The 12,548-nt window shown below is 39.2% G+C and overlaps 1 protein-coding gene across 1 annotated transcript; it reads right to left on the bottom strand.

Annotated features, from left to right (window-relative positions):
- Positions 1-2,159: 2,159 nt before the first annotated feature.
- Positions 2,160-11,990, bottom strand: LOC134744292 (TBC1 domain family member 16). Its single transcript, XM_063678059.1, has 7 exons — positions 10,976-11,990; positions 6,012-6,208; positions 4,927-5,428; positions 4,232-4,376; positions 3,585-3,691; positions 2,824-3,005; positions 2,160-2,378 (listed from the first exon to the last, which is right to left on the bottom strand). The coding sequence occupies exons 1-7, from the start codon at positions 11,836-11,838 to the stop codon at positions 2,185-2,187; spliced, it is 2,190 nt and encodes a 729-aa protein (XP_063534129.1). The 5' UTR covers positions 11,839-11,990; the 3' UTR covers positions 2,160-2,184.
- Between the last annotated feature and the right edge of the window lie 558 nt (positions 11,991-12,548).

The following is a 12,548-nucleotide window of genomic DNA, read 5'->3' as shown; positions in this document are numbered from 1 at the left end:
CTTCTTGTATGTACATCGGTATAAGGGCAAGGTAAGTAAATTTTCGAGTTTATAATATATATATACCTCCTGAACATTTATTTATTATTTCATCTTTATCAAAAGCTTTGATAGAGGCTTCGGGTAAAGCATATTTATGAAATGTTGGCGATGGAACATGGAACATTGTAACATTTCAAATAACAGCCGTTGAACTAGCACCATTCTTAGTGCCCGTAAGGTCCGTCATACACGTTGCTCTGATTATCATAATTAAGATACTATTTTCCGTGCCTAGGTCTTAATCTGATAAATCAACTACAACCTGCCAAAATTAGAAAGACATACATCTACTGATAAAATCCAACCACAATACGTTACCTTTGTCGACATTTTACACGAATAATATCCCGATTCACTGATTTCTTGTTACCTAACATTAAATGTGACAATAGCACACCCTTAAAATGCATGCTCAACACTTGTCCTGTTTCGCTGTAAAATAACCTTTTTATACTTTTGATAACATCTTAACTGTTAATATATTTTCAGGTATTAAAAAGCTTTCAGAATAAAGTTGCGACACGGCAGGTATCGTGCTTTTCTTCGATAAGTTTTTCGATGTTGTCAATGGCAATTTCAGTGAACCTAAAAAAGGAAAATCTACCTAATCTAATGCGCTGTAACACCCAGATCACCGCACCACAAATTGTGGATAAAAAGCTTGAATGTTCTCAAAACTATGAAATATGCGACAAAAATGGATCTAAATTAAATCAAAAAAAGTTGGATCAAACTATTGAAGCTTTCCAAGTTATTTTGGGATCAAGAAGAAGAAATGAATTAGGTTGCCTCTAATTATTGTTTAAAACATAGTCAGGAAATAAATTGTAACATACTTGCTGTTAAGTTATTTTCACGGAAGTGCGCTTAAAGCGTCGCTGTATTTGCATGTGTCTTAGTTACTTGGAATGGAACGTATGTAAATAAGTAGGTACTTGATTCAACATAAGTTTTCATTTATTTATTCTGAAAGCTTTTGATAAAGATGAAATAATAAATAAATGTTCAGGAGGTATATATATATTATAAACTCGAAAATTTACTTACCTTGCCCTTATACCGATGTACATACAAGAAGGTACACAGATTCGGCGCGGCCCGGCCGGCATTGCTTTTCATCTTGCCTGCGTTGGTTTGGTTGAATGAGTAAGAGCACAACTCAACACAACTTACAAGGTTGGTTGTGATATAAAGAAACGCTGTTTGTTAATATCTTAACATAAATCTGACCAAAAATATGTTTAAACGGAATTTATATTAAAAAACAACTTAGAAATAATTTCAAAATTTCCCGTCAAACCAAACGTCATTTGGTTTTTTTATTCGTCTAAATACGTCAGTCTGTCATTGTACGGTGTTTGCACTACATATTAAAAAAACTACTTTTACGTTTCAAATTTATTTTGTTTCCTAGTTCATTTGCAACGTAAGGTTAGTAACACTATCAAAACATTTTTTATTAAAATATATTCTTCTAGATTTAATTAAATACGATTAAGTTACCTGCTTAAATATTTGTTTTGGTATATTTTGTTTTCTACTATCTACACACAAGAATGATATCTAGCCACACTCAGCCCTCCTTATGCTAAAGGCGGTATCTCAAAAACGAATGAACTGGAAATGGAACGTTATGATTCAAATTTAAGGTACTTATTTGCATGCAATCTTCAATTGAGATACCGCTTTTTAGCTCAGCAGGGCACCACGGCTGAGGAATATATGTCCAGCATAGCCAGAATGCCAGCAGAACCCAGAGATGGCATTATTATCAGCATTACATTACTCCTCTTCAGAGATACTATACCATGGCTTCGCGTTCGCAGTGTTCGCCTACATAAGACGCAGCGTAGATTTATGAACGTCTTTGTAGAGGTCACCCAAGAGAGCTACTGTAGGTACCTTAAATTTATAGCGTGGTCGCCGAAGTCGTCATCGCCGTTGCACTCGACTCTTAAACCGTAGACATATTATTATGTAACAGACGATACATTACCGACATTGATATAATACAGCAGCCCATCCAACTGGGACTGGGTACTAAGTATATCGTGTGATAGGTGCCGGAGATGGTGGTGGTGATGGTGGGTGTACATAGAAGTAGGTAAGTCATGTTTTTTGTAGTGTTGTCAACTGCGAGCGTTACTGTACAGCGTATTTGCAGAAGTCGTGGTCGCCGTTGCACTCGACGCTGGGCCGGTGGGCGGAGTCCCAGATGCCGGGCCCGCAGCGCTGGCACAGGCCGGCCAGCGAGCAGGGGATGCGCACCAGTTGCCGGAACTGGTGCAGTAGGCCGCGCGCTTTGCGGAGGATCAGCTGCCCGTCCATGTACATCGCTGTAGAACGATGATTTTATAAATTATCTTGGAAACTCAAATTTAATTCGGCCTTTAGACAGGGCTTTTAGAACAACTCATGCCGCTAAATTCTCTCTTTCTCTCTCTCTTTAGATATATCTGTTTACATAATAATGCGAGTATCTAAAGAGTTTAGCATGTACTTATGCAGTCTATATGCACTGCTTTTACTCATGTTTTTTTTCTTTGCAGTCTATCATACGCCACTGTTTGTTCTAGCACCGAGCGAGACATCCTATAAATACTGGAAGTAGTTCGCTCGGCATATTGAGTCCTTAGTACCATGATGCCCTACCCACAACATACTAAAAGTTGGTCCCGTCCCCAGAAACTGAACTATGTTTCCTTAACTCCATTAGGCGACCCGGGCGCGATGAACACAGCTCAGTTACGACTGACTTGTCAGGTCTTAGCATATACATACCTAACGAACTGAAATGCAATAGCATCTCATCAGTGTTGAGGCCCTGCGCGATGACGTCATCGGCGTACACTGCGATAATGGCCAGGCAGAGGAACAGGTGAAAGTAATCGGTCTGATAGTTCGCCCAGCACGCCTCCCACATGCGAAGCGCTACGGCTTCGGTGAATTCCCGCTTGAAACATCTGGAATGTGACATTCGACACGGTGAGTATAGTTATTTGTGCAACAAGAGAGGAAAGTTGGTTTTTCTTGCGAGTGTTTATTTTGAGTCCCGAGAAAGAGAAAGATTCTAAGGTAGAATCTTGAGCGTAGCGAGGGACTCAAAAACACGAGATGTAAAATAACTTTGCTCTCATGTTGCACACATAATTTTTCACCTTAGTAGTAAGAACATATTAAAGGTTAAAATGTATTTCGAATTACACAAAATAAACAGAAAAAAAAGTATTATAATATGTACCCTACCATAGGATACGATACGATACGACACACGACACACCGACACCATGCCATGCCATACCATACCATACCATACCATACCATACCATAAAAAAAATGTAATAAAAGTATGAAGTTCATGGCCTTTACTAAATTAAAAAGCCACATTGTTTCACTCCAGGGAGTGACGAAAGTAAGCTTGTTCGAGCTGCTGAGGTGAAAAATAATTTGTGTGTGATCTTTCGGAAAAATTACATCTTATTCTCTTTCTCTCTCCCCCTCTCTCTCTCCCGGAAGGAACATAAAAACAGTACGTCACTTACAATAATATCCACCGATGACAGAAGAGAAGCTCCATTGCATCCACATGCTTTTCCAAGTGCTTGTAGTAATGCGGCAACATTATCCTTATTAATTCACGTAGGTAGCTCTGGAACAAACATAATTACATAAATCGCAATAGGTATTATGCATAAGTACTTATGCTATTGATGGTCCATCAAAGCATAAGTACCTTCTGAACAAGTGCTTAAATAAAAAAGTTTGGTCAAAAATGCCCTGAATGGCTTCGAGAAAGGGTAGATACGACTTGGCGGGGACACTGCCGTGCCCTAGTAAGTAGATAAAGACGTTGCATTGCCAACTTAAGCCCACTTGCACCATGTCACTTGTACAATTTGACACTGGGTTAACTGTTTAACCACTTAACCCCGGGTTAGTGGGATGGTGCAAGTGGCACTTAGAGAAGTAAAATTAAACTTTTCTAACGGTACTAAGTTCACTTTTTCTGGCTGTATTATGCTGAAACGCTAATATAGCCAACAATGATATCTACTGTTATATAGGCAGCAGTTAACAATCAGTACTGAGTTTGCTGGACTATATATTAGCTGTATTCTACATATTCATTTTCATTCATTCATTCCTTTCCTCTCGTAGGTGGTTAGCTTTCCGATTGTAAAAAACTTACAAGATTAATATCCATATCATTGTCTGTAGGTGTGCACACAAATATGGCTCGTTGCATCAGCCCCACGAAACACCAGAAGGCTTCCGCTTCGCACTTGATTTCGCAGAGCACGGGCGCCAACAAGTCACTCATGCCTTGTGTATAGCTGAAACGATATGTCATAAATTTTGAAAACTTGCCTAGGTAGGTATAATTATCTATAATTTCATATAATTCATAGATTTCAATTTCACACGAGGTTTACAAATGATAGACAGTCGATTTAAATTAAATTAGGCTGATTCTACGAAGGAGCCAATTATTAAGTTCCTTTGTTCTTTGTCGTTAAAAAAAGAGGTTTAAAGATTAATATGTTATTTTTTGTACAAAAGGTACTTAAACTAAGCATGGCAGCTGAAAACAGATTTGTGAGAACAACGGTCTAAAACTGTTTTTTGTAACAATTTAACAACTCTCTTGACTGACCATTGGTGCCATTTTCAACTAAAAGGGTACTTATTGTCGGTTGTCAATAAGGCGCTATTTCCATATAGCTTCAATTTGAAATCAACCTTAGCTTATGGATAACTGACAATGTGGTACCTTGTACTTTTTGGTTGAAAATGTCACAATTTGGTATATCATGTCTCCGCAAAAATTACACAAAGACTAAGATTTACGAATTGCTAATTAATTGTGTGGGATATGGTACTTACCCTAAAACAGGATTATATACAGCATAATTCAGCAAAATATTTTTCATAATCTCTACATTATAATTGTTTTCGCCGGCAAAGAATGGATTCCCCCGATCCGTCCTCACTACGTCTTTCTCAATTACGCACTGCACGTTCTTCCAAAACAGTGCGTATTGCTCCGGGGTCATCTTCTCCAGCCTTTTCCGAGTAATTTCTTCATATTCTCTAGTCCTTAACTGCAGAATAATTTCCCGTTCGTCATAAGTAGTATTATACGGGTAACAGTGAAGCAAAAACGGCCAAACCTCTCTTCGTAACTCCTTATCTAAACCTCCAAAGAAAACGCCTTTTCTCAGGAACAAGTCATCTTCTATCAATCCCTTGCCATTCATGACTTTTCCATAAAATATTTCCGGCGTAATTTTCGGTATCTTTCCTTCTTCGGGATGCTGCTCTGATTTTTGTACTTCGGGACGGCAGACCATGAAATGTCGATACGGTAAATTGGGCTCTTCTGATCCTGTAATTGAGTTTATATTGCATTAAGAGTGTTGATGTTCCTTGGTCCTTGGACCTTGGACCGCGTAAGTGGCGTAACACATATTAGGATAATGGAATTAAGTACAAGCTTGTGTAGCCTCTCCATTAACGGACCAAAAGGCGGGGAATAAGGGTTGCCCCGACGACGTCATTATTTTGTTATTACGGTTAAGTGTGGCTTTCGGACGTATGACTACAAAGTATTATTGACTCACAGAACAGCGCCAAGCGCCTTGGAGCTGGTGGCGGCCTGGGATAAAGACTGGATAGGGCGGAGCGAACTCTAACCCGCTGCGTTACTGTTGTGCAGCAATGAGTGCTACTGGTGCAACAATTGCGCCAGGTGGAACAACAGCCCTTCATGGTGGAAGTTTAGAAGTAGATGCCAGATGCAGCAGTTGCCCCAGGGCTTAAGGCTAAGGACGGTTGTTAGAATAGACCTCTTAACTGGAGCTTCTAATATTGTGAAGCAGGGAATGCCACCGTGCCAGGTGGGTGGATATACGGGTAGATACCGAGTCTATACCTAAAGCGGAGAGAAGGTTACTAAGTGGTGCCCTTACCCGGCGCCCGCCTGATGTTGTGCAACAACGAATGCCACCGGTGCAGCACCTGTGCCAAATGGTCCAACCCGCCGTGGTGAAAGTGCAGGATCTTGTACTGGGATTCGCGCGACGCAACCACCAGCTGCCCGCATGTGCAGTTCTCATCGTTGAAAAACAACCGCAGCGACCGCATCTGGCTTAGATCCACTGAGAACCTAGGGAAATAAACAATTGAAGGTTAGAATAAGAACCGGCCAAGTGCGAGGCGAGTGGGACTCGCGCACGAAGGGTTCCGTACCATTACGCAAAAAACTGCAAAAAATCACGTTTGTTGTATGGGAACTTAAATATTTAATTTATTCTGTGTTTAGTATTTGTTGTTATAGCGACAACAGAAATACATCATCTGTCAAAATTTCAACTGTCTAGCTATCATGGTTCATGAGATACAGCCTGGCGACAGACGGACAGACTAACAGACACGGACGGACGAACAGCGGAGTCTCAATAATGGTCCCGTTTTTACCCTTTGGGTACGGAACCCTGACAATTTTGTATGAAATTTTATTACAGACCTCTAGTCTAGCCGGGCCTGAAACTGTGATATTATGTTCTTTATAATAGGCTGCGAAGTGTCAACTTCACAGCCTATTATAAAGAACTTATATTTCCTTGCAGTTTGAGAAAAGTTTGCATGTGTGATTATATGCTGTTTCACTAGACTTATCCCGTGACTTAGACCGTGAATCATTCAAAACTCAAATTATATGCTGTTTGTTTACCTTTGCAATAATAAAAAAAAACATTAATTTTAGACGGTAAATCTAAAGTGGACCCCCGGGGCACGGCCGATGATGCCGGCAGCCGGTACCATGTTCCTCACTGAACCGCAAATTCGTAAAATGCTCATGTCAATAAGCTCTGTTATCGCCGGTGACAGCCTTACTCGTAATACTTTAGTTTTTTTATCAATTCCATTTAGACCATTTCATAGTCCATCTAGGACTAACTCCCTGCTATTAGGCATCCAAGGTCATATCGATATGTCAGGGTTACCCTTACCCCTTAATGTAGGCGACGGATCCAGCTAGCAATAATGAAATTCTCAACATTCTTTGAGAACAATCGGCGGATTATTACGATAAAGAGCGCTCGTCGGCATACTGAATGATGAGTAGGCGACCTTTCAACAGCGGAGTCTTAGTAATAAATAGGGTCCCGATTTTACCCTTTGGGTACGGAACCCTACAAACCGGCCAAGTGCAAGTCGGACTCGCGCACGAAAGGTTCCGTATCATTACGCAAAAAACAGCAAAAAAATCACGTTTGTTATATGGGAGCCCCACTTAAATATATATTTTATTATGTTTCTAGTATTTCTTGTTATAGCGGCAACAGAAATACATCATCTGTAAAATTTTCAGCTGTCTAGCTATCACGGTTCGCGAGATACAGCCTGGTGACAGATGGACAGACAGACAGACAGACAGCGGAGTCTTAGTAATAGGGTCCCGTTTTTACCCTTTGGGTACGCAACCCTAAAAACTCGTATCTTGTTCAGTCAAAGAGGATATGATCGTAATAAATATTGTCTTACGTGATACAATTGTTTTCTAAAAATTGTTTGTTCGACGTCACTTCTTTTATCGCATTTCAAAGCATTCGCCTGTGTTATTAACACCTAAGTCACCTAACATAGTCAGTAGGTAGGTATTTGTAATGAAATTCTTGAAAAGCGGAATACCCACGATGTTCAAACGACAGGCAGCCTGCCTTATTTGCATTGAGAATACATTTAACTAAATTTGGTGTTTCGTTTAAAATATCAAAAAGGCTTACGTCTTAGTATCGTTCTGTTAAAAGCCATTTGCATAATTTCAGGAGATAGTGTTTTGTTAACAGTTTCACGTGGCAAAGGTGTAGGTACTTAATTTTCCTTCAACAGTTAAGGCCGTTCCATCGGTTTGCCGCTGTCACTGTCACATTTCGCAAGAAAGAACGGGAAAGATCATGCGCGCCAAGTGTCAATTTGGATCGAATTTTTTCGATTTTTATTTATTTTAAAAAACGTTACCTTACAATATCGAAATTCGAAAGCTATGAAATTACTATTTAAGTTAAGATTGTTTTTTCTTCTTTTTTTGTTTATAGTATCACATAATATAATAACCGAGTAAAGTTTGATTAAAAGTCCGAGTTAGAGGTTACTTTGGGAATTAGTTGTATCGAGCGAAGTGTCATAATTCGTGTATCGGAAGCTATGTTATTAAAGATATTATAGTCAAGAACTATAGTTATTTGTTATACAAGGGTGCAAAGTTGTATTTTACCCGCGAGTGTGAAATTGAAACACGAGCAAGCGAAAGGATTCTATAGTGGAACCACGAGCGAAGCGAGTGGTTCTAAAATAGAATCCCGAGCGTAGCGAGTGTTTTAACACACGAGAAGTAAAATACATTTGCACCCGTGTGTAACACAAAACTTTTCCCCTCACTATAGCGAGGAAAGTGCAACATCCATAGGCGTTAGATCATCTTCATCACTGGAATCACTCATTTTTTTACGATATTATAACATAAAAATCTGGAAATTCTGTACTTTTACGTGAGAAGTTTTTAAGTAAAATTTTTGTTGACAATGTTGACATTTCTGACGTATGAAATGTCAATGATGCGTTTTGAAATTGCATCGACTTAACTTGTGCGTTCAGAATTATATTTAACATAATTATTAAAAAACAAACGTTTATTAAGGAATTTTAAGGTTTATGACTTAAAATCATTAAATAAAGCTAAATCTGGTACCTATTTTTTATTAGATTCTCAAACCATTTATTTAATGATAATTAATATCAAACGAACCATTATTATGAGCGTTTTACGTTTTGTTATCTGTCAAGCTACTTAAACACGCTCCATCCAAGGTCAAATTACTTTCCCCACTAGTGGATAAAATGCGTTTTTCCCCGCTTGTTTTAAAGGATAAAAGAGGGCTTTCCGAGCTAGTGAGGGGAAAAATATATTTTTTCCACGTCTACGAATATCAACGCCTCTTAGAAAAACATGATCATATAAGGAGATTTTTCGCCTTCTGGCTCAGGGAACCGGCTTAAATTTATGAATCTGTTTGAAGCATGTTTGAAGGAAAGAGAGTAATAATCAAGTGGTGCCGTTGCATTATAATTTATTACCTCTTCCTATTTCCTAATTCGTCTGTATATATACTACCTAAAAGTATTCATATTATTCACTAAACTAGTTATAAGATATTAAAAAAGAGATCTAAAACAAAATATCTACCAAAAAAATGCTATAAATTTTATATTATAATTAAATTGATTAATCTAACATACCTACCTAGATTATTTCTGTAAACAGCGACTACGCCTGGTACTACGTAGAGATAATGCGGAATTAGTTATTTACGATAAAAGTGCGGAAAAGAGGAAATTCGAAACGAGTGGCGGGTTTTTTTAATATAATCGGCTTTCCCAAGTCGGCATAGTAATTTTCTCTTCTAACCATAAAGTGAGTATAGTCATCAGACCTTGTTGTGATTCGATTTTCCTCAATTCCTCAGGATTATTTTCCTTCAGCCAACAACCAGATAAAAAGAGATCATGCGTTACGTACCTAATCAGATAAATACGAGAATAAGTAATCATTTTGTTACGTGGAGCTGAAGTAAGTTCCTAAATAAACCTAAGGTTTACAATTATAAAACAACGATAAAACAATGTCGAAGGTATAGCGAATGTCCTACCCAAAATGTTCACTACATTATGTGCAGCTAAAATGTAGTTTGAACCGTAGGTCGAATACACCATTGCGATTTATACTTTTAACTAGCGACCCGCCCCGGCTTCGCACGGGTAGTTCAAAACCATAAGTACTACATAGGTGCCTACATGTAAGTTAGTTGCGGGTATGGTATCGTGTAAAGTGCCCGATAGCAGTGCAATAGTGCATAGGTACCTACGTTGCATTATTAATGAGCACACCTACTTTAGTGAGAAATCGATTTGACGTAATATGAATGTAGGTTTTAGCTGTTGAAGAAAGCCTAAATTGGTTATGCAAGTCACCATCATATCTGAAAGGTATGCGTAGACTATAGACAAATTTATATGCCCGAAGGGCAAACCGCCCAAAAACAATATTCATGCGTAGCGCCCGGGCTCCGACTAAATAAGTTGTGAAGGAAATGTTTTTAGGGATCCGTACCCAAAGGGTAAAAATGGGACCCTATTACTAAGACTCCACTGTCCGTCTGTCCGTATGTCCGTCTGTCTGTCTGTCACCAGGGTGTATCTTATGAACCCTAGACAAATGAAATTTTCACAGATGATGTATTTTCTGTTGCCGCTATAACAACAAATACTAAAAACAGAATAACATAAATATTTAAGTGGGGCTCCCATACGACAAACGTGATTTTTTGCCGTTTTTTGCATAATGGTACGGAACCCTTCGTGCGCTAGTCCGACTCGCACTTGGCAGGTCTTTTATATTACACATTGGAAAAAAAGAGACCGACTTACTCGTGTACCAAATTTTAAATTAACTCCTGGTTAAAAAACAAAATGAGGAAAATGCGACTGAAAGTTTTGCTACGCGAAACAAATCAATTTGGAGACCTAATCTAGCTACTCGCTGAACTCGCTCCTAGGAACAACTACCTATGAATGTATGGCATTATGTACCTATTCTTATAGGTATACAACATATATCTATCCAAGTTATGATCCGACTAGCCAGACGTAATATGCAATTTCAAGATTGCAATTGCGTTGGCAACTCTGAAGATTAAAATAATATGCTGTTGCTTTAATTACCATCGAAGACATAGATATTAAGTGATTGATTCAACAACCTTATTGCGTCGCGATAGGTCTATTCTAGGGATGGTCACTTAAAAATGGCTTCTTGTCACAGACAAACCACCTAGCAGGTTTCCTGTGCTTCTTGTAAATATGTACTGACCTTCGACATTTAATTGGCGCGCGTCTCTGTGGTACCGGTGAGCTCTGCACACTCTCAGGAAACACCAGGTTATGCTTCAACGCTAGAAATTCAGGAGTGCTCATCCAATTGGGGTTGCCTTCGTCACACGAGCTCATGGAGAGCGACCTTATAAATTTGTCACCGGACACCGAGTCAGGAGTCAAATCGATGTTTTCGACGTTCGGATTAGCAATAGTTATGTTGACTGACGTCATGGACTGCGACCTCACGTGTTTATCAAACATAAACACATCTTCCTTGTTTTCATCTTTTTCAAAACTCCCGAAAACGCTATCTTTGGCCGAATCAACGGTCTTTACCGTAGGTTTTGAGCTGGATGTCAAATCGTCTTGCGTAGTTTCGTTATGCGTGTATCGCGTATCGTTAGATTTAATGCTATGTTTGTCGGAGTTAGAATTAATACTAGTTGTTTCTGAAGAGTCTGAAAATGCATTTTCGTTGTTAGGATCGATCTTCTTATTTGAGTTTTTTGGCTTTGTTTCTTTGGTAGTTTTACGCAGTTCCAACTCATCGCTCGGACTTGTTTCTACGGCTGAAGGGCATTTCTTGAGCGTAGAATTAGGTATCCAATTTAAGAATAGCGTGGGTCGTTTGGCATTGTTATGTTGATCTGTAAATACCTTGGTAGTTACTGTTAGATAGCCTGGATGGTGGATAACATCAAGCTCATGCCTCGCGACTGTTGGAGGATGTACGCACACGTTATTTTTGCAGAACAATATTTCATTGTCGACATAATCTGGCAGTTCTTCGTAGTCCTCGAACTCCAGTCCTAGGAAGTAGCTCGAGGCCCTTTTTAACAGTTCGGGAAGCGGCATCATTCACATTTCCCGTTTACGTTATCGCGAGCGACCTCATCGGAGCGCGGCTGTGTGTGTACTACGCGCATAAACACCTACGCTCTGATAACAGTATTGATCCGTCGAGAATTGCGGCCCGATGTGACAGCTGTGTTTACCGTCCGGAGCCAAAGGAGCGTAAGAGCGCCATGTTCTTGAAAGATATTAGTACTTCTTTACACTAGTGTGTTGTATAGCTGACACAACTGGAAGTATGCTGAAAACCTTTGTTTTAAAATGCGTAGCGTGTTCAGGGGTATCTGATCTGAAACTATTTTGTCGTTGGGATTAAAAACCTGACTAGGAATTTAGCTTGCTTAGCTTAGTTAAAGGGCCAAAAGCAGCTATACATAACACTACCTTAATGTACAGGCAATTAGGTTGTATACTTACACAAGTTACACATATTTATGGTGATGACGAAACAATGATGACCCAAGGCTGATATAGGTCCTGTGGATCGACAACCCCGACACGTAATGGGCATTTTATTGACTGATGTATATTATGTAATATATTTATGTAGAGGTAATTGTATTTTACATAGTATATAGGTATAGCTACATTAGTACCTATGGATATGGGGCCCGTTTCTCAAAAGCTTGTAACTTGTAATACAAGCGGATGTCACTTTTTGACAGCTTTTGTTAGAAAGGGACTTCCACTTGTATTACAAGTTACAAGCTTTTGAA

The sequence above is a fragment of the Cydia strobilella genome, chromosome 9 (assembly GCF_947568885.1).
Source record: "Cydia strobilella chromosome 9, ilCydStro3.1, whole genome shotgun sequence".
In the NCBI taxonomy this organism is placed as follows: Eukaryota; Metazoa; Arthropoda; class Insecta; order Lepidoptera; family Tortricidae; genus Cydia; species Cydia strobilella.
This window is presented reverse-complemented; position numbering and strand designations above follow the sequence as displayed.